Source organism: Onychomys torridus, chromosome X, assembly GCF_903995425.1.
Source record: "Onychomys torridus chromosome X, mOncTor1.1, whole genome shotgun sequence".
Taxonomy (NCBI): Eukaryota; Metazoa; Chordata; class Mammalia; order Rodentia; family Cricetidae; genus Onychomys; species Onychomys torridus.
This window is the reverse complement of record NC_050466.1, coordinates 64,088,898-64,115,562: the sequence shown is the minus strand read 5'-3', so window position 1 is coordinate 64,115,562 and position 26,665 is coordinate 64,088,898. Positions and strand designations below refer to the sequence as shown.

Sequence of the window (26,665 nt, the reverse complement as noted above, 5' to 3'; positions counted from 1 at the left end):
TGGTGAACTCATCCAACCAGGCAAGCGCAGGTCCTTCATACTGACTGACATTCAGGGCCTCCACCTTGGGACTTGGGCCTCAGTCTGGCAGGCAAGCAGGCCCATGGTATTGCAGTACCGGCACATTGCAGCCCTGTGTGTCCTTGGGGGCTCTCACACAGCCCAGTGCACCTGACATGCTGCTGTGGCTCTGTGACATATGGCCACATCCCCAACTCCACATGGTACCCAGCAGCCTGGCTACTAGCCTGGTAGTGGGCCCCCTGTCCTCTGGTTGATCCTCCATGGCCTGCTTCAGCACCTTGGCTTTCTTTGGTAGATTTCTTTACAGCATAAATTTTCAAGTTTGATTAATCCTAATTAATTTTCTTCTTTTGTTGCTTGTATTTTTAATGCCATATCTTAGGAATTATTTCCCTATTCAAGGTCACAAAGATTATACTTGTTTACTTTTAAGTTTTGTGTATTTAGTTCTTAAATCCATTTTGTTTGTGTGTGCATATGTCTGTATACATGACATTTGGGTTGTATATTGTATATTGGCTGGTACAAATTCCTTAGTTCACATTTTTCTTTCATTGAGGCTTTTAAAAACTAGCTTTATTTTCTTGGTATTTAAGCTTTGAAAATGCTGATGGTGGTCCTTTTCCCCTCTAGTGTGCTAGGGGGAAACCAAAAGCCACAGGTTTATAAGTTTTAGTTCTTCTGTGCTTGAAAATCTTCATGTCTTTATCTTTAAATCAAATAGTATTTAGTAGGCTATATTTCAGAGATGAATGTTGTATATCTACCTTAGATATCTTGATGAACCCTATTTCAGCTATTTTTCTATTACTAGAAGAAAGTTTTCTTTTCCCTCCTGTAAGATTGGAGATTAAACCCAGGATATTGAACATGCTAGGTGACTGGTTCACTGCTGAACTATGTCATCTGCCTTAGTTTTCTCAAATTGTGATTGTAAATATTAGTCTTGTTCTGTGTCGGAGTTGTCTTTTTTTTCTGTTTTTATTTGGAATTATGAGATGGCCTTGCTATGTAGTCCTGGCTGGTCTCAAACTTGGAGCAGTCCTCCTGCCTCTGCCTCCTGAGGGCTGGAATTACACACATGCAATACCATGCCTGGCTCTGTTCTTTTTCAGGAATTGTAATCACACAAATATTACTTAACTCTGTCTCCCTCTTCCTTCCCTCCCAGTGCCGTTCGCATTTTCCATTGTTTTCCTTCAGTGTCTTCTTTTGATGTCCTTGATTACTACATTCTCACTTGACTTTATTCTCCTTGAGTAGCTTGTAAATTCTACTTTTGAAAAACTAAACTTTTAGTCCCTTCCTGCATATACCTGAGTTCAGTTAGCTTTTTCATTTCTTATAGTTCTGTTTTGTTTTTATCTGATGTTGGTTTGTTTCTTTTAGTTTAGTTCAAGATGGGGATTCTCACATAGGTATATGTCACTCTGATTTTCTAATTTAAGGTGATTTTTTAAATAGTCTCATGTTTTTAATACACAACATTTCATTCTCTCTTGAGTATAGATTTGTAGTTTTCTTCTGCTTCATGTTTTTTGGAGAGGAATTTTTCCTAGGTGAGATTTTCTTTTATTGTTTGTCAACAAATAGGTGCTGTCCAGTGTTAATTTTTAAAATAAAACTCATGACTACAAAGTAATATTTCAATTTTATTTCCTGAGTTCTTAATAGGGTTGAGTATCTTTTCGTTTGTTTGTTGGACATTGCAATTCCTAGTCACTGAAAAATAATGCCATTTAGTGAGGTAGAGCAGGATTTATGAGGAACTGATGGGGGGGGCGGGTTACTGCTTATACAAGGTTAGAGTCTAGAGTATAGTTGAAGGCTGGAGATGGAAATTTTGAGATTGGTAGTTTATAGGGAGTATATAAAACCATGAACCTGAATGCTGGGAAGAGTATAGATGATGAGAAGTTCAAGGATTGAAATCACTTTAAGAAAAATGAGCTCACTGTAAAGGATCAGTTTGTTAAGAGGGGGAAATGAAGTCAAAGTGAAGGAGGACTAGAAGGAGAATTTACTATACATTTGCTGGTTAGTTTCATTAGTGATTTTTGGCTAGAATAGTTGGGTGCAGTGGCTGGAGGCAGGGGTGGAAAACCAGCTTGATAATGGGATTAGCAAGATTGGGAGGAGAAAAACCAGAGATAATGACTATGGCCTATAGACTACTTTTTTCCTGCTTTAAATATATATGTGTATTATAATTACATCATTTCTCCCTTCCTTTTCCTTCTCCTAACTCCTCCTATGCACCCTCCTTGCTCTCTTAAATTCATGGCCTCTTTTTCTTTAATTGTGGTTACATATATACATGTATATTCCTAAATACTTAAATATAATTTACTTAGCTTTTTGAAGAATTTGGTTGTCATGGAGAGATAGGCTAGCCCCAGGGCCATATGGTTCCAGAGGGATGAGAACATTATGCAGGGTTATGGGAAGGAACTGATGGAGAAGGAGAGGGATTTTAAAGGGAAAGGGAGTTGCTACAGTCTGATCCTTCAGCGGAATGAGGATGTGTTCTGCTAAGCTGGCCTCTTTGAGCATTAGTGTTCTCTTCAGCATCCTCTTGGGAGTGAATAACCCTGCCACCTGGGTGTCTGTGTTTGGGGGTAGACAGATGATTCACTGCTTTGGGTCCTTTACACTTACTCTGAATCGACACTATAATTAAGATTATCATCTGTTTCTGACATCTCAATCACAACCATATTGGTTTTAGTCTGTTATTTTGATTAAAGCTTTTGTCCATTTAATTAACATTGCTGTTAAAGGAAGGAAATTTAAATAGGATGAGCAAACATTTTCTGTAAAAGGCCAGGTAGTAAATATTTTATACTTTATGTGCTACATCTCTCTTGCTGCTACTTCTTTCAAAAATAATTCATCCTTTTTGGTTTAATTTAATCTTTTACTAATAGTGAAGCATTAGGATTAATTTGGCTGGGTTTTATTTTGCTTTCCTTTCTTGTTATAAATATATGTTCTTGTTTTTTTTCCCATTTAAATTATTTACTTTTTAAGACTTTTTTGTTTTGTTTTGAGATAGGGTTTCTCTTTGTAGTTCTGGCTGTCCTGGAACTCACTTTGTAGACCAGGCTGGCCTCGAACTCACACAGCCTCCTGAGTGCTGGGATTAAAGGCATGTGCCACCATGCCTGGCTGGAAAGACGTTTTTATGTGTATGTGTGTCTACATGGATGGTTGTGTACCACTTGTGTATTGAATGCCAGAAGCGGGTAGCTGTTCCCCTGGAACTGGAATTATAGTAGGGGATCCAACCAGGTTCTTCTGCAAAAGCAGCCAGTGTTCTTATCTGCTTCATCTGGCCCTCCCCGCCTTAAAATTATTTTCTTGCTGGGCTATAGCAGAAGCAGACAGGCGGATTCTGGGACCCAGGAGCCAGCCTCATCCAATCCCCAGGTTCCAAAAAGAAACAAGGTAGCAAAAAGAAGCAGGAAAGAAATTGCAAGCACAACTGAAGGTTGGAGAAGAAAGTGACTCTGTCAGGCAGGAGAGACAAACTGCTGAAATTTCTGGTGTTCAGGAGCCCTTATTTTTTTGTCCTCTTTGTGGAGCTGAAAAATCAAATCTCCACAAAGAAGGGTAAGGCTTGATTTTGATTTCTTTTCTTTTCCCCTGCTTTCTTCCCTCCTACACATTTCCCTTCTGTAATTTTTTCCCTCCCAATTCGGGGTATTCTTCTCCCAGTGGCCACTGGGATGTGGTCTCAGCACCTGGACGGTGGTGGAGTGATGGTAGTGGTAATAGCGGCTGGCTGCAGGGATGGCTGCAGGGATGGCTGCAGCCGACATTTTGTAGAGATGGTTGTGCCTGTGCAGTGCTTTTCACAGCATTTACAGGTGAGTCCAAATGAATGCTGAGCAGAAGCTGGGCCACCCGCTATACCCCTTCTTTTCCTCTCGTGCACCAGAGGTGGTTTTGGAAATTTAAGGTTTCTCACTGCAGGAAAATCACCCCCCTCTATCCCCCACAGTGTGAAGGCCAGCCGCCGGGATCCCAGAATTAAAATGTGCTCGTATTTAAGCTAGTTTAGTACTATGTCCAAGACAGTGCTTGGTTGGGCAGAGGAAAGGATAGCCAGTTCTATTTTTCTTTCTTTCTTTTCTTTTTCTTTTTTTGGAGGGGAATGGGTTTCGAGACAGGGTTTCTCTGTGTAGCTCTGGCTTGTTCTGGAACTCACTATTTAGACCAGGCTGGCCTCCAACTCACAGAGATCTGCCTGGCTCTGCCTCCTGAGTGCTGGGATTAATGGTGTACGCCACAATCTCCTGGCTCAGTTCTGTATTTTTAATTTAATTTTGATTTTTTGAGGCGAATTTTGTAGCTGTGGCTAGGCTTGACTGCAATATTTAGAATAGGCTGGCCTCGAACTCACAGAGATCAGCCTGCCTCTGCCTTCAGAGTGCTGATATTAAAGGTGTGTGCCACCATGGCAGGCTTGTGGGTTTTTGGTTTTGTTGTTGTTGTTGTTCTTTTTTGTTTATTTAAGACAGGGTTTCTCTGTAACAACCATGGCTGTCCTGGAACTAGCTCTGTAGACCATGCTGGCCCTGAAATCACAGAATGCTGGCATTAAAGGCATGCGCACCTCTGCCTGGCCGTGCCACCATTGCCTGGCCAGGCTCATTTTTTATTTGTACTTTTTCACTTGATTTTGAGACCAGCTAGTCCTGACTGCCCTTTGTAAACCAGGCTCACCTTGAACTCCTGGAGAAACGCCTGTGTGCTCCAGCACTCTAAGTGTTTTGATGAGACTTCTGCTGCTGTGCTTGGCCACAATTCAGTGTTAGAATTACTGATGTTCAACAAGATCAGATGAATCCAAGGGGTGGGGAGATTCTTTACATAATACAAAGCCAATCTTCAATTTTTTTCCCTTTCCCCATATATAAATACAGAGCACCCTACTATTTAATAATCACTAAGATGCTAGGAAAACACAGGTGATTAGTATAGACAAGGATCCATTCTACCTTCTAAAGCACTGTCTATGGCAGTGGTTCTCAACATTTGGGTTATGACCCATTTGTTGGGGTTATACATCAGATATCCTGCATATCAGATAATTTCGTTACAATTAATAACTAGCCAAATTAAAGTTATGTAGTAGCAGTGAAATAATTTTACAGTTGGGGTCACCACAACATGAAGAACCATTTTATAGGGTCAGAGCATTAGGAAGGCTGAGAACCACTGCTCTATGAAATAGCAGAGAAGACAGAAAATAAATGTCAGAAAAGAATGAAATAATTTACTTAATGACAAGATATAGAGTAAAATGAAAAGAGGTAAAATGATGCCTGAGGTTAACCTCTGGCCTTCACATATGTACACATGTGCACATAGATAGTATTCTTGTTTTCTTGTTTTGTTTTGTTTTTTTGAGACAGGGTTTCTCTGTGTGGCTTTTCGCCTTTCCTGGATCTCGCTCTGTAGTCCAGGCTGGCCTCGAACTCACAAAGATCTGCCTGCCTCTGCCTCCCGAGTGCTGGTATTAAAGGCGGCCGCCACCGCCCAGCATAGATAGTATTCTTTAAACCAGATCTTGAAAAGATTACCAAGACAAGGTTAATATAATAAAACATTGCTGGCTTTTATAGCTGAGTCCTATTTTTGTCCTGCTGTCTTAAGAATTTTAACTTAGAAAATTTTAAGTTTGTTTGTTTTTTGAGACAGATTTCTCTGTGTAGCCTTGGCTGTCCTGCAGCTTGCACAGGGTCCCACTGTGTAGCTCTGGTTATCCTGGAACTCACTATGTATACCAGACAGCCCTTGAACTTTGCCTCTGCCTCTGAAGAGCAGAGAATAAAGGTGTGCACCACTATATGCCCTGCTATAAAACCTTTTACCCAAAAATATTCATTATTGTGTATGTGATCTGTGTGTGCCTAGGTGCACATGGACACATGTGCATGTATGTGTAAGCCAGAGGACAGCCTGAGTGTCTTTCCTCAGGTACCATCAATTGTGTATATGTGTGTATTGTGTACATGTGTTGCAGGGCTTTTGAGTGGAGGGCAGAGGTTAATGTTGGGATGATTTTCTCAGTCACTTTACCTTCTTTTTTTGTGACAGAATCTCTCATTGAACTTGAGGTTGTCATTTCGGCTACACTGGTAGATCTTTCTGTCTCTGGTCCCCAGTGCTGAGATTACAGACTTACGCAGCCATGCCTGGCTTTTATACAGGTACTGGGGATTTGAACCACAAGTATTCCTGGCTGCTCAGAAAGCAATTTTTAGCTATTCTTCCCCAGCCTCATTTGTGTTTTAGGTAGTTTCTCATTGACCTAGACTGTGCCAAGTAGTTTAGCAACCTACCTATCTCTACTTCCTTGGCACTAGATTACAAGTGCATACCATGGAGCTAGCTTCCCAACTCCTTTCTATGTTTTATTTTTATTTACTTTACTGAAAATACATTCTCATACCTTTGTTCAGATCTCTGTTTCTGTCTTGGGATGAGGGCCCTGTAGGGCTTTTGTTATCCTCTGTACTTTTTGCGATCTCTGATGAGAGAACCAAGACTAGAATATATTCCCCCAAATTAGGCATCCTGTTAATTCTGTACCCCTTTATAATTTCTAGATAAGGGCCCTAAGGAATATAGTTGAATGTGAAGGTGCCCACCTTAGGGCTTTTGAAAGCCATGCTTTGAGAAAGCCTTTTATGCCCTACATTGTAGAGTTTGAACTAAGCTGCAAAGGTTTCCCTCTTGATGTAGTTGGTGATAACAAAAAGATACTAGGTGTCTAACTTAACATAAAGAAGAGGAGGAAAATCCAACTGGATGCCTAGGCCCAGTCCAGGAATGGCTTTAAAAATAATCCCCTAGCAATTCCACCTGCCTATATAAAATCACAAAATTTTACAAGAAGCATCAGCAAGTGGCTGAGAGCCTGACAATTCTTATGTCTCCATCACCAGTCAAAGAAGTGAAATAATGCTGGGCAGTGGTAGAGATCAAACAAGGGGTTAGGGTTATAGATAATGGCAGAGATGGGAGGCAAGAAGAGTGCAGGCTATAAGTGAAAGGTTGTAAGGCAGTATCTGGGGGAGAAACTATGTGTTTTGAATCTGAAGATCTACTAAACAAGCCTATAGTAAAGTGCTTGTTTATTAAGACGAGTTCAGATCCTTAGCCTCTATGTAAAAGCCAGGCATAGTGGTACAGTGGGAAACCCAGAAATGGGAAGGGAAGGGAACCAAGACTGGGATTCTAGCAGCTTGATGGCTAGTTAATCTAGCTAAAATGGTATGCTGCAGGGCAATAAGAAACCTTACTGCAGAAAGAGAGAGAGGAAAACACCTGAAATGAGGAAGTCAGCCCCTGGCACACACCCCTAAAAAATCATTGTGAATGTACCCCTTCATCCATACACACAAATATGAAGTTGATTTTTAGAGGTTCAGTAATTTTTTTCCTAAGATTTATTTATTTATTATGTATGAAGTATTCTGCCTGCATGTGTCCCACAGGCCAGAACAGGTCACCAGATCTCATTACAAGTGGTTGTGAGCCACCATGTGGTTGCTGGGAATTGAACTCAGGACCTCTGGAAGAGCAGTTAGTACTCTTAACCACTGAGCCATCTCTCCAGCCCTGAAGTTGATTTTTAAATCCTACTGACAAACAAGATTAAATACCCTCAGTGTTAATCCACAATCAGTTCACCTCAACAGGGTCTTCTTCCTTTATTGATGCTGGCAGAGGTGCAGGGGTAAAATGCCTCAGGACATGATGTAGGGTGAGGGGATTTGGATTAGTGTCTTAAGGCAATGTCCTTCTAGGAAAACTCTTTCACTCAAGAATAGATTTGTACCCAAGTCATACATTAAATACTGTGTAGGTGGACTTTTTTCCCACCTGCCAGTTCCCAAATAACTGACAGAGACTTAATATAAATTATAAATCCTCAGCCGATAGCTCAGGCTTATTACTATCTCTTACAATTTAAATTAACCCATTTCTATTAATCTATGTATTGCCACATGGCTTGTGGTTTTACCTGTACTCCAGCATGTCTTGCTCCCCCAGCATCTCCTTGTGATCTCTCTATGTCTGCCTGGTGACTCCTCTGCCTTTGCCCTTATTCTTCCCAGTGTCCTTAGTCTGGGTTTCCCGCCTAGCCTAATCCTGTCTAGCTTTGGCCTGTCAGCTTCTTTATTAAACCGACCACAGCATAATTTACAGTATACAGAAGGATTATTCCACAGCAATCCTGGTTGGGTCCCTGACCAGAAAACAAAAGAGTTAAAAGTCCTACAAACCAGAAAAGGTGAACAGATAAGTAGTGGTAGCAGTAGAGAGTGGAAACCTTAGTACCTCCACTACTCCGATGAAGTTGCCTTAAAACTACTGCAGAAAGAGAATTGCAGGATAAGTCCAAATAGATAATACATGCTTTAGATTTAAAGCATAAAATGTTAACATGGTGGGGTTTTAACAGGTGCTAAGATGTTACCAGGCTAGAGTAGTTTTTGTCCCTGTTTTTTGTTTTGTGAGTATGCTGTTTTATTTTTTAGCGTTGGTACGATAGCAAAACTAGAGGTTTGTACATATCTCAGAAGGAAGTGGCCTAAAATTACAGACAAAAACGAGTCTAAAAATTGACAAACACACTGGATGTGTTTAATCCTAGTATTTAGGGGGCAGAGGCAAGTTAATCTCTATAAGTTTGAGAACAGCATGGACTACATAGTAAGTTCTAGGACAGCTAGGGCTGTGTTGTGAGAACACATCTCTAGAAATAAGAATGGAAGGAAACCAAAACGGGGAAAATCTGAGTATGAGCCTGGGAGCAAGCCAGTAAGCCGCATGATGGTCTTTGCTTCTGTTCCTGCTTCCAGGTTCCTGCTTCAGCTCCAGCTCTAGTTTCCCTCAGTGGACTGAAACCTGTAAGCATAAATAAACTCTTTCCTCTCCCAAGTTGCTTTTAGTCACTGGTGTGTGTGTGTGTGTGTTTGAGACAGAGTTTTTCTTTGTAACAGCCTAATAGCCTTGGCTGTCCTAGAACTAACTATAGATCAGGCTGGTCCTGAACTCACAGAGATCTGCCTGCCTCTGCCTCCCCCAAGTGCTGACATTAAAAGCATGCACCACCCCGCCTACTTTTAGCAAACTAGAACATTATTTTTGTGTGTGACAGTCTCATGCACACCACAGACTGGCCTTAAACTTGGTATGTAGTGTAGGATGCTCTTGAACTGATTTGCTTACCTCTGCTTCTACCTCCTGTCATTTTTTTTAATTATAAAAACTTTTTAAATTACACTCATGATATTAATTACACTCACAATATTAATAACATTTGTGGCATTCATTGATTACATTTGCAATATTCATTCAATAATTATATTTATGATATTGATTGCATTAATTGTATTGATTTATTACATTAATGATATGGCCTTATAGTACTGTCCATTTGTGAGACTTTTCCATCACACAAAACAGAGATTCTGTACTTGGGAAATCATTGCTCTATTTTCCTTTCTTCTCCATCTTGAGATAATGTCTAATCTTTCTGCCTCTATGAATTTGTATATTCTATATATTTCATATAATACAATTCTATAGTATTTGTCCTTTTTTAATGTAAAAACATTTTATGTACAACTGCAGGAGAAATAATACACAGATAGCTTGAACATAAAAACAGGTTATAATTCAAAAGTCCAGGGTTATTTTAAACAGTAAAATATTTTCTCTGTAGAAAATAGTAAAAATGATAACATTTCCCAATAAGCCCTTTTAAGCCAAATGATAGCTGAATTATACATATAAATGTTGATTAGATTCTGGGATCAGAAGAAACCTATCTTCATCTGTTTAGAGAGCTATGTTTTACTTAAGTTGTAAAGAAAGACTTCCCCTTCACTATTTGTAAATTATAAAAACGTTTTAACAATACATTTAACCTAACATACCAAAAATAATCAGTTTAACATATTCTCAGTATTAAAATATGTTAATGAAGTGTTTTACATTCTTTTATTTTGCCAAGTCTTTGAAAGCTGATACATGTTTTATATTTATAGTACATCTTTTACTTTTTTTTGAAGCAGGGTTTTGCTATGTAACCCAAGCTGGCCTCAAATTTGGTATATAGCCCAGGCTGTTTCAAATTCATAATCCTCTTGTCTTAGCTTCCTAAATCTGGGATTATGTTACCATGCCCAGCTATGTTTTTATATTTTAAGGGGTTGTTTGGTTTTGATTTTAGTTTTTTGAGACAGTTTCTCTGTATAGCCCTGGCTGTACTGGAACTCACTCTGTTAGACCAGGCAGGCTGGCCTGAAATTTACAGAGATCCACGTGCCTCTGCCTGCTGAGTACTGGTATTAAAGGCATGTACCACCTCTGCCTGGCTTAAGGGATTGTTTTAATAAGACAGAATTAATAGACTTGATTCAAACCTTATGCTGTACAAAGTCTATAATAGTTTCAATGTAGTCCTTTATAGAAAACATTTGCTGATCCTTGATTGAATTCATTTTATCTTGACAGTATTTTACTAAGGTGGGTGCTCTTATTCCTATTTTGCAGATCGGGAAATAGATGCATGGAAGAATTAAGCAGCTTTCTCTTTGCATTCACCAGAGTATACTGAAGACTTCTTTTAAAAACAAATTTGCTAATGCTTTTATTTCTTTGCAGTGTAAAAAGTTGATCCGGTGGCTTATATGCTAAAGATGGCACGGTCAAGATCCAGATCCCCCAGGTGGAAAAAAAGGTGAGGAGTTGCATGTTTACACAGTTAACTTGGATTTGGAAATCACCATTTCTGCTCAAGCTTTTATTTTAATAAGCTCACTGGACCTGGCTGTTCACAGTAGCCAATTGATCAGTATTTCTAGATTCAGGGAGCTGATGAATTTATTTAATTGGGGCTGGCAGCTACAATTAATCTATAATAGAAAGAAATGCAGTGACCACAACGAGAATGAGAAATGACTTTGAGAAGGTTACATTTTTTAAGCTAACAAGGTTTACAACTCTTTAGTGTAAGTTTCATTTAATTTTTCATAATATGTTTCAAGAAATTTAGTCAGAAAGTAAGATGTTTCCTATCTTCTTGGCAGAATAGTGGTTTTGTGTAGCTCAATTATAGTTCACCTCTCATTTTTTTTTTCCTGGTAGGTAGTATCAGTACTATAGAACACATGATTAGATTGGAATAATTCAACCAGTTTACTTATTGTACTTCACCTCCAGCCAAGTTCTGGGACTACAAATGCAAGTATGCCAACTTCTGGGGCCTTATCAAGCACACAGTTTGGCTGGGGAGAGTAACACAGTAGGCAGTTCTAACAGAGTAGGGAAAGTGCTGAGCTTCTGACTCCGGCAAAGCATTCTGCATTTGTAAGTTTTCAGACTGACGTAAAGGACCATTGTTACATACATTAAAGATGAACCATGATTTTTATGTTAATATAGCTTGGCCATTGTGCTTGCTCCAATAACACAGTGAATCACCAGTCATTATATGTATATAATCAGTTTTCATTTTATAAATTTCACAAAATCATGTTGTGTTTGGGAGAAGTTTCAAAAAGAAAAGAGAATGTAAAGACAGAAATGGCTATAACATGGAAGATAACACATAGATCATTTTATTTTATTCTTCTTTTTGTGAGGCTCTGGTAATGGGCACAGGGACTCTGCCAAGCTTTGTGCCTGATTTTCTAATTCCTTCTCCAGGGTTTTTTTGTTTTTTTTTTTTTTAAGAATTATAAAGGGTTTTGACATTTTGGTCATACTTGCAAGCCAACATACTAGTTTGCTACAAGGCTACTCCCATGTCACAGACAGTGTCTCTACCTTCTAAGATCCCCTGAAGGCCAGCACTTCAGAGTAGCTAGCTAGGTGAGACAAAACAGTCACAGGTTCTGGAGTTACGACACTAGTAAGTATTATCTTCTTATCATGGGCAGCAAACAAATAAGCTCTGTCCCTAAGCGAGATCTTACCTCTATTTGCAAGGCTGTTTCCTGGGGAACCAAAATTGTCAGTGCCTCTACTCATAAGGCATGCAAAACTCTAGAAACTGGACAGTTGTCTCCTAATAGACTCTTCGGGTCCCTTTTGCCCCTTTAGGAGAATTAGAAATGCTAACCATTATAACAACTTTTTCTAGAAGTGAGTACTATATAGTAAGACATAAAATATGATGTCAGAATAGATTTAAATGTGAATTAAGGGCTAAAGCTAATTCTTGAGTGTGTCATCCAGTCTGGAAGACATCTGCCTCTGACTGCCAGGTTCTCTCCTAAGCAGTGAAAAGAGATGAAATTGCCCAGGAATTCCTCAGAGGCTCTAGTTGCTTCTCCTCCTGAGATGAGGAATAGCCAGAGTTTCTGCTTCTGATAAGTAGTATTTGCCAATATGTGTAGCTTGGTGACTCTGGAAGACAGTATTGCCAAATCCACTGTAAATGTCCTAATGGGTACTGAAGAAGATAGGTGTGCCTCCTTTCTTATGTAAAGACACAGATTTTTCATTGAAAAGAAAGAGATTCATTCATGATTCCCCCAATTATTTAGAAGCTTCTTAGAGCAAGTAAATAAAATTTTCCAGGGCACACCTTTCTTACTGCTTTGGAGACATTAAGCTCTGAAGGAGATGATGAGAAATTGGACAGGTCACATGGGGTAAAGGTTCTCAGATGCAAAGATGAGCTTTAACTTGTTCTTTCCTTACCTTTTTGGGGGGGGGGGCTTTTTTTTTTGTTTTTGAGACATAGTCTCACTGGCTGACCTAATACTTAGTATATAGATTAGACTGGCTTCAAACTCAGAGATCAGCCTTCCTGTGCCTCCCAAGTACAGGGATTAAAGGTATGAGACACTGTGCCCAGCCCCCTTCCTTATCTTTAAGGCTGAGTGACCTACAGTATTTTCCATGAATATGGGAGTCTTCTCAATGGGAATACAAGTCTACAGGCTGGCAGTGTCAAGGTACCAGAAAAGATAGATACAGAGAAGCTATAATACTGTCCCCTGGAGAGTATTATAGCTGTGTTACAACACACTTTGACTAGAGTTACAAGCTATTTAAACAACACATCTTTCAATTGATAGGGAGGAGATTTTAGAAAGAAAAGCAGTTTATGCTAGAAGTATTTATGGAGGGGTTGGCATAGTAGTCTGCTCTTGTATTCCCAGCATACTGGGGGTAGAGGCAGAAAGATTGTTTTAAGTATAGGGTCAGCTTTGTCATCAGAGACAGTACCAGTTGGGCCAGCTTGGGTTATGGGGTAGGACTCGGTTTTTTCTTAAAAACAAAACAAAAAAGAAACCTAATATATGGAGGAAAAGTAGAGATTGATGTCTTAAGACTCTCATCTCTTTCCTGCCCATGCTACCTGATAAGCTTCTTACTTTGTTACAACCTGGAGGGAGAGAACAGTCAGTTAGAAAAACTATAAACCTTTTCTGGATGTGAGTTCTGGATTGTAGCATTATTGTCTTAAAATGCAATTTCAGAGGTCATGTTCAGTTTTCTTGATATTCTTTGACATAGTTGTTCTTATTTCATTAATGCTTGCTTCTCACTTGGCTATTGAACCTAAAGTAAGCTTTTCCTCATTGGCCTTTTGGAGTCGCTACATCTACTTTTGTTAGAACTTTGCTATCAGTAGTCTCTCAAAAAAGATTGTACTGTATTCTTGGTCTGGTCCTCCTCCAATATGACAGGTATGTTTAACCCAGTTGGATGTGCTCCTTGATGAAGAGAGTGTGGTTGTCAGGTAGGACAAAAGAATCATTAGATCTCCTCAACCCAATGTATAAATTGCAAGTATGTATATATATATATAGCAGATTTCTATATTTACCTTGAGTGTGTTAGTAGTGGAATTCTAGGAAAGGTCAGTGTTTTATTTAGGTCACACTAAAACAAACAGTTAAATGTCTTAAAGTGAACTAAACTTTTCTGTGCTTGTTTACATAGGTCTTTGTCACCACAATCTAGAAATTTTGAATACTACGAGGAAAGACATTTCCATGGGCACTATGACCCTGAATATAGAAATGATCCAAAAAGACCCTTTCCTTGGAGAATGGACGATGAGAAACATGGACAGAATAAAACAAGGATTCCCCCTCGTGTGAAGCCATATTATCGGTCTTATGAAAATAGATCACCTTCTCCAAATGTAAAGTCTGTAGAAAAATTTGACACATATAAGCCTCACCAAGAATATTTCCCTGGAAGAGGGGATGATGATAGAAGACCTCAGTATATGCTCACATACTCAGAAAGTGCAACAACCTACACAGAGCACGAAAGGGATTGTTATCCCCCCAAAATGCAAGGAAGGTATATTCCAGATGAGCACAGAGTTAGAGGAAGTGGGAGAGGAGGGAAGCCATCTCAGACATCACTGGCAGATTCCTTTAGATTTGAAGAGACGTGGCATGAAGATGAATCAAGACACCAGAGGGTCCATGAAGAAAGCTACCCCCAGTCACCCAGGAGAGGCTCAGAAGACTTTGATGCGAGGAACCATTTTCAGAAGAGGTACAGGGAATCACTAAGCCTGGGGAGTTTGGCATAAGGCCTCAAGTAAAAGAGTCTGTTACTTTTATGTTGACTATGGTCACCTGTTTTGTCTTAAAAGAGAAGAATATTTCTTTTTCCAGATAATTCATAATGATAGCTAAAATGTGTTTTTCTTTTCTCTTCTTTTTTTTCTGTTCCTTTTTGGTGTTTGGAGACAGGGTTTCTCTGTAACCCTGGCTGTCCTGGAACTCGTTCTGTAGACCAGGCTAGTCTTGAACTCAGAAATATGCATTTACCTCCAAGGTGCTTGGATTAAAGTTATATGCCACCGTGCCCAGCTAAAGTGAGAATGTTTTTAAAAGATGTTACTCTTTAACTTTATGTGCCTTTATGAATTGGCATGAGGTCCTATAGTTTATCTTATCATTGCATGCTACATTTCAATGCCAGACTGCTCAATATTCTACACACTGAAATGTTTCCTTCTGTGTATTGCAAATGTAAACTTCTTTATGTCGACATAGGTACCCAGAAGATCATGATTTCAGAAAGTATGGCTACACATCAAAAAGGCCTACAGATGCAGCAAGGTATGAAAATAGAGAGCCAACCAGAATCCCAAAGTGGAAGCCTGAGCATTCTTTTGTACCTTTCCAAGAGAAGAATGACGAGTGGAGCTTTGGATCACAAAGCCACAGATACACCGAGAGAGAATACCCAGAGATAAGTTCAGCAACCAGAGTATCTTATGACTACCGTCACAAACATCATAAGCTCTCAGACAGCGAGCAGGACTTTCCCGATGGGAGATTTCCCAAGTACTTGAAGGCAGAAGACAGAAAATACAGTTCTCTAAAAGTTCCTGGAAATAGAGAGTCAGATTGTTTCAGTGCTACAAGAGGAAGAGAGAATGAGAATGAGCAGGTCAATGGGCCTTTTCAACTCTACAAGAAAGACTGTGTTTCCTATACTAATACAAATATAACAGAAGCTGATTTGGGACCTTGCAATCAAACATGGAAGAAAAAAATAAATGATTGCAGAAAAGAGAGTGCCTCTTCTAGTAAACAACTTGATGCAAGCCCAAAACATGAAGAGAAACGCTACTCATTTGTCAAGAAAAAATTACTTACTGTTCAAGTAGACATGAACAAGATGGACACATTTAGGTATTAGCTTTTAAGGTTTTATTAACTGATTTTTTTTCCACCTTAATTTGCTGCTTCAAGATGGGATTTCTGCTGTTGGTTAGAGTACATTGAGTGTTCACGAGATTACCAAGATTTTCCCCCAAAGTCCTGTAATGAAGACAAATTCTGTAGTTTAGTAATAGGTGGTGATCTTGTGTCTTCTGGTTCTTGTATCTTATCTGCAGATAATTCTTGTATTTAGGGCATTTCAGGGACTTGTTTCTCTTTATGAAGTTTTTATACTGCCAGATTTTTTTTTTAAATCCAGGCATAGACTAAAGAGAGTTCAGCTTCTATTCTTTTTGTTTGCTTGTTTATTTTTTTTTGAGACAAGGTCTCACTATGTAGCTCTGGCTGTCCTAAAACACTCTTTGTAGACCAGGCTAACCTCAGACTCACAGAGATCATCAGTCTGCCTCTGCCTCCCAAGTGCTGGGATTAAAGGTGTGTGCCACCACCACAGGTCAGCATCTATTCTTTATGCAGCTTCTCAGGCTGTTCCTTGTTGCTTTTGACATTCATCGAATCTTTTAGCAGGAAGGGATCTTAGCAGGTCCTTATTTTATAAAGGATAAAAGTTAGGTTTTGAAAGAGGAAATGTAGCTTAAATCCTTATGTCTTTTTGGGATCCCAGGAGACAGATTACTTGATGTGATTCTTACTGTTGTTTGCAACGTGACTAAATTTAACTGACTAGATTATTCTCCAGGATAGAGGGAATGAGGCTATAATGTGTGTGTTTGTGTGTGTGTGTGTGTGTGTGTGTGTGTGTGTGTGTGTGTGTGTGTACACATGCACGCATGCACATGTGCATGCATGATGTGTGAATGCTGGCACACATGTGCCATGGCAGGTATGACCATGGCAGGTATGCACATGGCAGGCAGAGGTCAATTTTGGGGAGTTGTTTCTTTCCTTCTACCATGAGTTCTAGGGATCAAACTCAGGTCATCAGGCTTGCATGGCAGGTTCTATTACCTGGTGAGCCATCCTGATGGCCCACAGTTAATATCTTAGTAGATTTAGTTTCAAAACACTATTCTAAGGTTCTCCTTACTTAAGTGAGAGAGAATTTTTATAAAGTCAAGTTTTTAGGTTTAATAACCACTTTTAAAGTAGGGAAAATGTATGGTTCAAAGTGTGGTTCAAAGTGGTTGTTTACAATATTTTGACAATATTGAAGTAGAAAAATAGTCTGATTATTTCTTGTATATTAGGTGACCTTATTTATTTATTTATTATTTTTTTATTTTTTATGTTTTGAGACAGGGTTTCTCTGTGTAGCTTTGTGCCTTTCCTGGATCTTGCTCTGTTGACCAGGCTGGCCTCGAACTCACAAAGATCTGCCTGCCTCTGCCTCCCAAGTGCTGGAATTAAAGGCGTGCGCCACCACCACCCGGCCATGATTAGGTGACTTTAATGCCATGTGTTTGAAGGAAAAATTCACTTAGACTTGTTATTTGAAAAGAGTTCAGGACCATTTGTCTATACTTACCTTCCACTCATGGTTTCCTAGTTTTATTGCATGTAATTTAGTGCCTAAGTTATGATAGAGTAAAAAAATATTTTAATGTTTAGCTATCTTAATTTTAACAAATTTCATCCTTAGCTGAACAGTTTCAAATCTAAACATCTCAAATTATTTTAGGTCTACTTCTGGATATTCTGCAGATAGACAGCTGTCACATGATTTGGTTGCTGTTGGCAGAAAAAATGACAGTTTTCATCCAGTATTTCAACATCTTGACTCACCTCAGAATCCTGAAAACAAACCTACAGAAGAATTTGCTCAGGAAATCATAGCACTAATCCATGAAGTTAAAGGTTGGTATATAGTTTACCCAAACATTATATCTAGCACAAAAATAATGGACCAACTTTTACAAGGTATAAATATCTTTGATGTAGTTTAATTGTAATTAATATTCCATTTTAAGTAGGTCTAAGTTAGAAAATCTTTTGGAAAGAGTACCAGACATTCATTCAAGCCTAGTTGGTTTTTTTTTATGTATTTTCAATAACTGTCTGCTTCAAATGCTAGTAGAGTACAAACCATTAGTTAGTAAAAGATCAACCTGATCCAAACAACAGGCATACTGAGAGCCTAACAAAGGAGGAAGAAGCAACAAAACCAGGTATAACTCCCAGATAATCTAGAAGTTAGGTTATTTGATGATGTTACAACCCTCCCCAGGGCCTTCCTAGGACTTTGTGCCATAAACTTGTTGCTGTGTGATCAGTGGAAGATTTCATTCTTTGTGACATCCAAGAGTTCATTAGGGCTTTAAAGATTTGCAGTAAAGTTTTGCTTTTGATAACTTTTCACTAATTAGAAAAGCAGTGATGTAAAACAACTTTCCCTAGCAGTGCTGCATAAATTATAGATATTCTAAACAACAGACTTTCAAGAATGTCAAATTTTTATTTGCAAGACCCTGACTTTGATTCCCCCAAAACTTGAGAAAATATGAATAAAAAATAAAGTATACAGTTTGTCGGGAACAGTTTACACTCTCAGCTCCAACACTTTTTCCTAAAAAAAAGTATAGTTTTCAGAAAGTATGGTAGTATTTTACAGAAAATCAGAGTGTTCTAGAACAAGACTAGTGAATTAGGAGAGAAGATTGCTTGCATAACATTGGGACCAATTAAGTGTATTCTCCTTTCTGTACTATTAAGAGCTTGCAGCATAGCTAATTTTAGAATGTCTTTATGAATTGATGTTAATGTAAAAGTGAAATGATGTTGGAAGGCACCCTAGTAGGTATTTAAACAGAACATTCAGCATTTGTTGAGAGATTATTTTGGTGAAATTGTTAGTTGATATAATTTTCACTGTTGTTGAACTCTGTCTTTCATTCTTGATAGAGTGTGGTCTTACCATGGAGAATGATTCTCACTTTGACAATGTCATTCTTCTGTACAAGAAAGCAAACATGGCAGATAGGAAGAAAATCTTTCAGTTCATAAGTCAAGTTTTTCAAAACTCTTGTTTGGGTTTAGAAAAGCAAGTTAATATGCAAATGAAGTTTGGGTCCTATTTCTCTTCAAAGGAGAACAATTTGGATGTATTTTAATGCCCCTTCTTGATCTTGAGCTTTATAGAATCTTTTTAATGGCAGTCACTTTCACGTTGACATGGAGCTATTTGTTTCCTTTTCCAGCAAGTTGTTTTGCAGCATCTGATGTTACTTTAAATGAGCGTTTCTCAAGAATTCATAACAGACATGGTGCAGATTTCAATCAAATGAAATTTAATTCGGATCCCGAATTTCACAGGTAATGATTAATTACTCTCTTTCCATTTACCTCATGAAAATAAACCTCAGAATAGATTGGGAAAGGTCCAGCTTTCTAAGCTTGCTTTCCTGGGTGTGGTATAGACTCTATGGGTATACTTTGTACATAAAAAAATAAGACCAGTGTAAGCAGTTACTGGACCAGTGCACATCGATGAAGTAGGTTGCATTAATGTCATTGACTAACACTGTTTGAATGTTGGGACTTTTAAAATATTTACCTACCTTTGATTCTGTTGTGTCTATACTAGTTGCCTACTGAAGTTAACATTGGAAGATTGGTTACTTTAAGTGATCACAAATGATTGTTTTGAGGTCTGAGGATAAAAGAATGCCTTTCTGCTGGCACTTGTCTGAGCATAACTGGAGTACTAAATTGAATCAATGTTATAATGTTGTGTATCACCAAAATACAGTTTTAGGTCACAGTTACTAGTGATTAGAGAAGCGCCAAAACTTCCCTATAGTGTGGTTCATAGGATATGTATGACCTAGTAGATTGCCATACAGGTGAAAACCTAGCAGGGCATGGTGGGGTATGACATTAATCCCAACACTTGGGAGACAGAGGGAGGCAGATCTCTTATTGAAGGCAGTAAGTTTCAGAACAGCCAGGGCTGCATTAGAAAAAAAAATAAAATAAATGAAAACCTGCCAACAGTAGGCTTCTTTTGCTTTTTTTAAAACCTGTTTTTATTCCAAATTATATTCTGTAGTAAAACAATCAAGGTATTGTAGCATGAATCTTAAAGAGTCTTATTAATAAAAACAAACCCAAGGCCAGTTATTGGGGTGAATGCTGGAAGATCAGAGAAGCAGAACAAGCCACAGCTTCCTCACCTCACCAATTTCTGAGCTGATCCTGTTTCCTCAGTCTGGAAGCCTCATAGATCTCAGCTGAACTGTGCTGCTCAAAAGCCTAAAAGCTTAACCAGCCTAATTCCTTGTCCTCTCGCCTTAAATACCTTTCTACTTCCTGCCATCACTTCCTGGGATTAAAGGCTCACTTTGTGGGATTAAAGGCATGAGTCACCATGTGTGGCTTTAAACTCAGAGATCCGGATGGATCTCTGCTTCCAGAAGGCTAGGATTAAAGGTGTGTGTGCTACCATTTTCTGGCCTCTATGTCTGTCTAGTGGCTGTTCATTCTCTGACTCCAGATAAATTTATTGGGGTGCACAATATTTTCGGGAACACAATATCACCACAAGGTATCAGTGCATAAGATAATTAGCATATTTATTTATTTATTTATTTGCTTTTATTATTTTAGGAGAATAGATATGTCTTTGGCTGATCTTCAGAATAAACAGACTATGGTATATGAACCAGATAAGGTAAGTGAATACAATTATATTGGTATAGTAGCAGGAAAAGGGTTTGTGATAGGGTCCAGAAAGGAATTAAAGGTGTATGAAGAAAGGCTGATATCCAGGAATCTAAAATTGAAAAAGTGTAGTCTCCAAGTAACTGATTGTAGTCCAGGATGGGGTGAAAATACCAAAATAAGACAAAAATCTTCTTAGAGATTATTAAGGATAACAGCTTTGAAAAGTTGCTTTAAAAATCACATATAAGGGTGGTCATGGCCCATGCCTTTAATGCCAGCACTTGGGAGGCGGAGGCAGGTGGATCTCTGAGTTTGAGGCCAGCCTGGTCTACAAAGCTAGGGCTTTTACAGAGAAACCCTGTCTCAGATTTTTTTTTATTTAAAAAAAATATATTTAATACTCATCCCCAGAGTCTTCAGTGTAAAGCTTATAGAAAATATGATTGGTAGCCATTTTTTCAAATCCGGCACATGGAATATATTTTTAATTGTATGTGAAAGAAATGCAAAGGAACCTGTGGTGCTGCCCTTCTGTTTGCTGTAGAATTTAAGAATGATTCTGTGGAATATAAAGTAGCAAAATAATGAAGATAATACTAAATTTTTCCATTGTCATGTGCGTGGCTCCTACCCAACACCTCCGCTTCCCACCTTCTCTTAGTTTACTGATTAGGAAGACTGTCATGACTAACCAGGTTGGAAGGCAAATATTTAAAAGCATGTCAAATTCCAAATGAATTGTCCATTTTTCCTTTGAGACTAGTTCTGTAGTGAAGAGATTTTAATGTATTTTTGATAGACTGTATAAGTAATATTTTACTTACAAAGTTTATATTAATACAGATAGCTTATTTTATTGAATGATACTTTGAGAAAATTTCTAACTATCTTTGTAGCGAACTTGCAGGAAATTTGAAGACTTAAAAAATCCATAATTCCTGTTCTATAACATGGTATATTTTAACAGTCTGTCAGATGCAATTCAATATGCTTTTTCATAATCCACAATATCTCTTTTATGTAAAAGTTCTAAATTCCCCCCATGGCCTTTTACAATTGGAGTTTTTAAATTTTGAATTTTTTTCAGTAAATGTTTTCCATATTCCATGTATCATTTATTAATTTTAATGGCTATAACAATTTTGTTGATTTATTTTCCCTAACTTACTGGATCATTCTTTTCTTCCCTTTAAATTATTTTTACATTTAAGTTGTTCCCTTTTTGTTCTGTTAGATATTTTTAAAGAGGCAGCTTTCTGTTAGATACTAAGAACTTTTCTAACGTCAGTTGAACTTTTCTAACATCAATTGTGTCTCAAAATATATTAGTTTATACTACCATTAGCAGGATGAGTATAAAATAATTAGAGTTTCAATTAAGGTTCTTGTTAGACATGGTCTTTGTGCAACTAACAGTAATGTGAATGGTTTGTATTCTGTCAAAATCCTTCAGACTCTGGTCAAAGTAATAGATGCAAATGACCTACGACATGACATTGAAAGGAGGAGAAAAGAGCGGTTACAGAATGAAGATGAGAACATTTTTCACATGGCTAGTCCTACAGAGAGGTAATCAGTAAATGAAAAATAGCCTGCTATCAGGGAGCTTTTGGTTTCAGCAGTTATTACATTTTTGTGTGATTAATGTTAGTCTAGGGATTTGAGTCTTCAGATCCATTTTATGTTTATTAAAATGTTTCAGTTGTTCATTGGTTATCACATGAAGTTTGAGTTAAACATCAAAAACAATGGAGTGGGTGAATATTTGAGGTCTTTGTAATTCTAGAGAAGAAGAGTATAATAACTGTTTGAGTTAGCAGGAGCTAGGACTTTATAGACTGTTGAGCTCAAGCAGATTGAAACTATAATAGGTGTGGACCCTTAGATTCTGACTTAGTTTGAATGACTACAAAATTCTGAGGTCAGTATAGTTCTCTTTGGGAACTCTTCTTGGATCTATGAAGTAGGCATGTGTAATAGAACAGGTGGAAGAGGCCAGGAGTGGTTGTGCACACCATTAATCCTAGCACTCTGGAGGCAGATGCGATCCTGTCTCAAAAACAAAACAAGACAAAAAAAAAAAAAAAGAAAAGAAAAAGAAAAACAACAGGAGACGTTAATTTGAATCTCATTGACTCTGCCCATTTACAAACTGTTTGTCAACAAATTTTATCAATCTTTAGGAATCTCTCCATACTATAATGATAAGACCAGGTTATTCTGCAGGAGCAGCTATACTATTAAGTCACTGGTGTCTTAGAAGTTATGCCATGTATAGCAAAGAGATCATCATCATATCACGTTTTTGTATTCAACCTCACACTTCTTTGCAGGGGTCTTTAGTCATCTAAATTGGCCCCAGTCTACCTCTAGTTCTGAGAACTGGTAGAACCTATGGCAACTATGTGACTCCATATGATTATGAGGAGTAATTGAATGAGATAATTTCTAGTTTGGACAAGAGTCCTTAACCAATTTGAATCTCTTCAAAAGCAGGGATATGAATAGAAAGAGATAGTGATAATTGTTTTTCTATAATCCTTAGTATCAACTCTTAAAACATTTAAATATTTGACTAGATTTTTAAATCAACTCCAGACCTAACTAGCCTTAGCGAAAATATGTGGAGCTTGTTTTAACTGGACTTGATTGTGATAGTAAGTTTGGGACCAATTAAAAGTTAGTGAAACTATGTGTTTTGGCATATAAAACAATTGGAATATATAAAAATCTTGTCCTTGGTTGGGCAAAAGTCACCAATTTCCTAATATGATATGCTTAACACAGTATTACTGTGTTTCAAGTAACAATCTGTCTGTTGTGTTTTTCTTGGCTAAAAAAGCTTTAGAAACACAGTGAACCAAGAAATAGATTTATTGAACATTTATGATGATAACTATCATAAATACTCCAGGTATATTACCCCTTGAGATGATTAGAGTTGAATGCTGGCATTCTACTTGGGTTCAGTGCCCAGCTCTAAGAATCCTTACTATGTAAATGATTTGGGGTAGGTTACCTAGCCTCTGTTTCCTCATCTGTGAAATAGGGATGAGAACTATGCTTACCTCATAATGGTGATCAGGATTAAGTAAAATGTAGCTGGTTAGTGTTAAGCTTGTTAGTGTTAGCTTGAGGACAATGTTGTAGCATGAAACATGAGAATTTTTAAGAAATTTCTTTGCCATAAAATTCACCCTTTATAAGTAAGTGATTGAGTTGTTTTTACTATATTCACCGAGTTGTATAAGAACCACTTATCTCAAAAATATTTTGTCACCTCAGAAAGAAAGAGTGTACCCAGCTGTGGAACCCCCACCCACCATTTTTTCTTTTTCCCTTCCGTGGCAACCACTGTTACACATTCTGTGGATTGGCTATTCTCAACATTTCATATAAATGCAGTAATATAATGTTTGGCTTTTTATGACTTCTTATTTTATGTAGCATGTATTAAAAGTTTATCCATGCTATAGCACAAAGATTTTTTTTATGGCTAAATAATGCTCCATTGTATGGATGTGTCATATGTTGTTTATCCATTTATCAGTTGATGGACTTTTGATTTGTTTCCACTTTTTGGTTATTGTGAATAAATAGTGTTGTGAACATTTTGTGTGCAAGTTTTTGTGTGGTCATGTCTTCCTTTTTATTAACTATATACCCATATGTAAAATTGAGGAGTTAGGTGGTTATTGCCAAATGTTTTCCAAAATGACTACATCATTTTATACTCTACCAGCAATGCATGAGAGGTTCAGTTGTCCATGTCTTTACCAATACCTGTGGAGTTCTTTGTGGTTTTTTGGTTTTTTTTTGTTTTTTTTTTTACTTTTTACTTTTTAAAATGATACCAGATCTAGGGAGATTGCTCAGTGGTTAAATAAAGGTGCCTTCTGTCAAGGCTGACAACTTGAGTTCAATTTCTGGAACCCATGTGGAAGAAAAAAGGTGAATCCTACATGTAGTTCTCTGGCCTGCACATGCGTATCATAATAGGGGCATGCACACATTTACACATGAATATATGCACCTATACAAACACACACTCCAAATAAACATGAAATTTAAAATTTTTAAATGATGTAGAATTGCTCATCTTTGACTCAATTCAGTTTCCTTATTAAAGTAAAATTTATCCTTTTATCTTAGAAATGAAGTTTGCCAAATGAATTTGTCAGAAGTTTGGTCTCATTTTTACTTAAGTAAATTTCAATAAGTTTCTAGAGAAATTCAGATAAAGCATAATGTCTTAAATCATAGGATTGGCTGGGCGGCAGTGACACACACCTTTAATCCTAGCACTCGGGAGGCAGAGCCAGGTGGATCTCTGTGAGTTTGAGGCCAGCCTGGTCTAAAGAGTGAGTTCCAGGACAGGCACCAAAACTACACAGAGAAACCCTGTCTCGAAAAACCAACCAACCAAACAAACAAACAAAAAAACCCACATAGGATTTAGTGATTTCCTCCTATGGGATTTCCATTAACATGTAAGTTATATGAAGGCTATCTGTGTTTGTTCATCACTATATTTCATTGCCTTATTTGTTGAATGCTTAAAGACTTCATAGAGCAGTAGACTGGGCCGATGATACTTTAGCTGTAAGGCTTTTCTATCTGAATTACTATTCCTTAATGTCTTGGGATCCTTTGTCAACAAGCTCATTTCTTTGGCATTCTATACAATGTATAAGACCTTGCTGTTCTTTATTGGCTCCTCAGTATGACCAATATTTTACCTTGATGTCTCCAGGTCTTATGATGTCTTTCTTCCAGGTCTTCTGACACATGATTTCTCCTTCTTCTAACCAGAGTTACTAAGTCCTCTACAATATAATTGAGATGTGTTATATAGGTATGGGCTATGTGTAAATATGAATCAGTGAGCTTCAAAAGTACATGAAAGTGTCAAAACTTTATTATTCTCTAGGGAACTTATGGGGAAGGATGGTTTATACTAAACTAGGGTGAATTTCATAGAGGTCTTTTCATATACAGGAGATATATAATTTCCTTATTGTTAAGTGACATTTTTATGTGTTGGGGATACAATAAAAACTACACAAAGCTCTTGACTTCTTGGCACTTGGAACTTAATGGTAGGAGAAAGAAAATGTCAGTGAAATGGGCATATGGAGTGCGCATATGAATCGATCGAAGGAGACAGCCTGCTACATCATACCTGAGAGTGTAGTACTTCAAAACAGGGAACCAGATGCAAAGATGTTAAGGCAAAAACATGTTTCTTCTTGGCTAAGGACTAGAATTGTGTCTGGTAGGGTTGCAATATGGTAGAAAGAGGAGAGAGAGACTGGGGAGATGGCTCAGTGGGCGAAGCACTTGCTGTGCAAGCCGTACTTAGATTTAGGTCCTCAGAATATTCCTATTGTGCTCCTGCTGGGAGACGGGAGGCAGAGAGCAGGTAACTGGAGGCTTGTGGACTAGTCTGAGAGCAACAGTGAACAAACAAGAGACCTGGTTCCCAGCAAGGCGGAAGGTGAAGAGTGATACCCTAGGTCAACATCTGACTCTTATATATGCCCTGTAGCACATGTGTGCCTGCACCTACATAAACTTAGAGATATGTAAATGTATACAAGGCATACAAAAGGGGAAAAGTTAGTAGATGAGGCCTAATCATGAAGCACTCAAAGGACAAGAAGACTATTTTACAGTGAGTGAAATTAGAAACATTTAAAGGTCTAACTAAAGAAAAGACATAACCTCTTAAATTTTAAAAGGTTTACTATAGCTGCAGGGTAGAAAATGGGCTGTAAGAATTATAGAAAAAAATCACATTTTATGGCTTATTTCACTTTCATAATGCTTAAGTTTCATCCATGTAGTGTTGTATGTCAATGTTTCTTTCCTTAAAAACTTCATTTTAGGGGTTGGGGATTTAGCTCAGTGGTAGAGCGCTCGCCTAGCAAGCACAAGGCCCTGGGTTCGATCCTCAGCTCAAAAACAAACAAACAAACAAACAAACAAACAAACAAACAAAAAAACCCAACTTCATTTAAGGCTGGAATAGTCTTTGGATATACCACATTGTATTTACCTGGTTGTTTGTTTTTTAATGGATATTTGAGGGTTTTCCACCTTTTGCCTATTATAAGTAGTGCTGTTAGGAACACTCAAGTATTCCATCTTTTTACTGTAGCCTTTCTATTCTAGTGAATATAAGATAGCACCTCACTGGTTTTGATTTGCATTTCCCTAATGATTAATGATGAACTTTTTTCATATGCTTTTTGGCCATTTATATGTCTTATGTGGAGAAATTTTTG

The 26,665-nt window shown here is 37.9% G+C and overlaps 1 protein-coding gene across 5 annotated transcripts in view; it reads left to right on the top strand.

The window, feature by feature from the left end:
- Nucleotides 1-26,665, top strand: part of Bclaf3 (BCLAF1 and THRAP3 family member 3) — an 81,503-nt gene that overhangs the window by 7,265 nt on the left and 47,573 nt on the right. For all 5 annotated transcript variants that reach the window (XM_036174234.1, XM_036174237.1, XM_036174233.1 and 2 more), the window contains exons 2-8: nucleotides 10,714-10,789; nucleotides 14,008-14,577; nucleotides 15,084-15,728; nucleotides 17,398-17,573; nucleotides 18,914-19,028; nucleotides 20,322-20,385; nucleotides 21,832-21,947. In XM_036174234.1, the coding sequence (XP_036030127.1) occupies nucleotides 10,740-10,789; nucleotides 14,008-14,577; nucleotides 15,084-15,728; nucleotides 17,398-17,573; nucleotides 18,914-19,028; nucleotides 20,322-20,385; nucleotides 21,832-21,947 (1,736 nt within the window). In that variant the 5' untranslated portion in view covers nucleotides 10,714-10,739. The remainder of the gene's footprint in view (nucleotides 1-10,713; nucleotides 10,790-14,007; nucleotides 14,578-15,083; nucleotides 15,729-17,397; nucleotides 17,574-18,913; nucleotides 19,029-20,321; nucleotides 20,386-21,831; nucleotides 21,948-26,665) is intronic.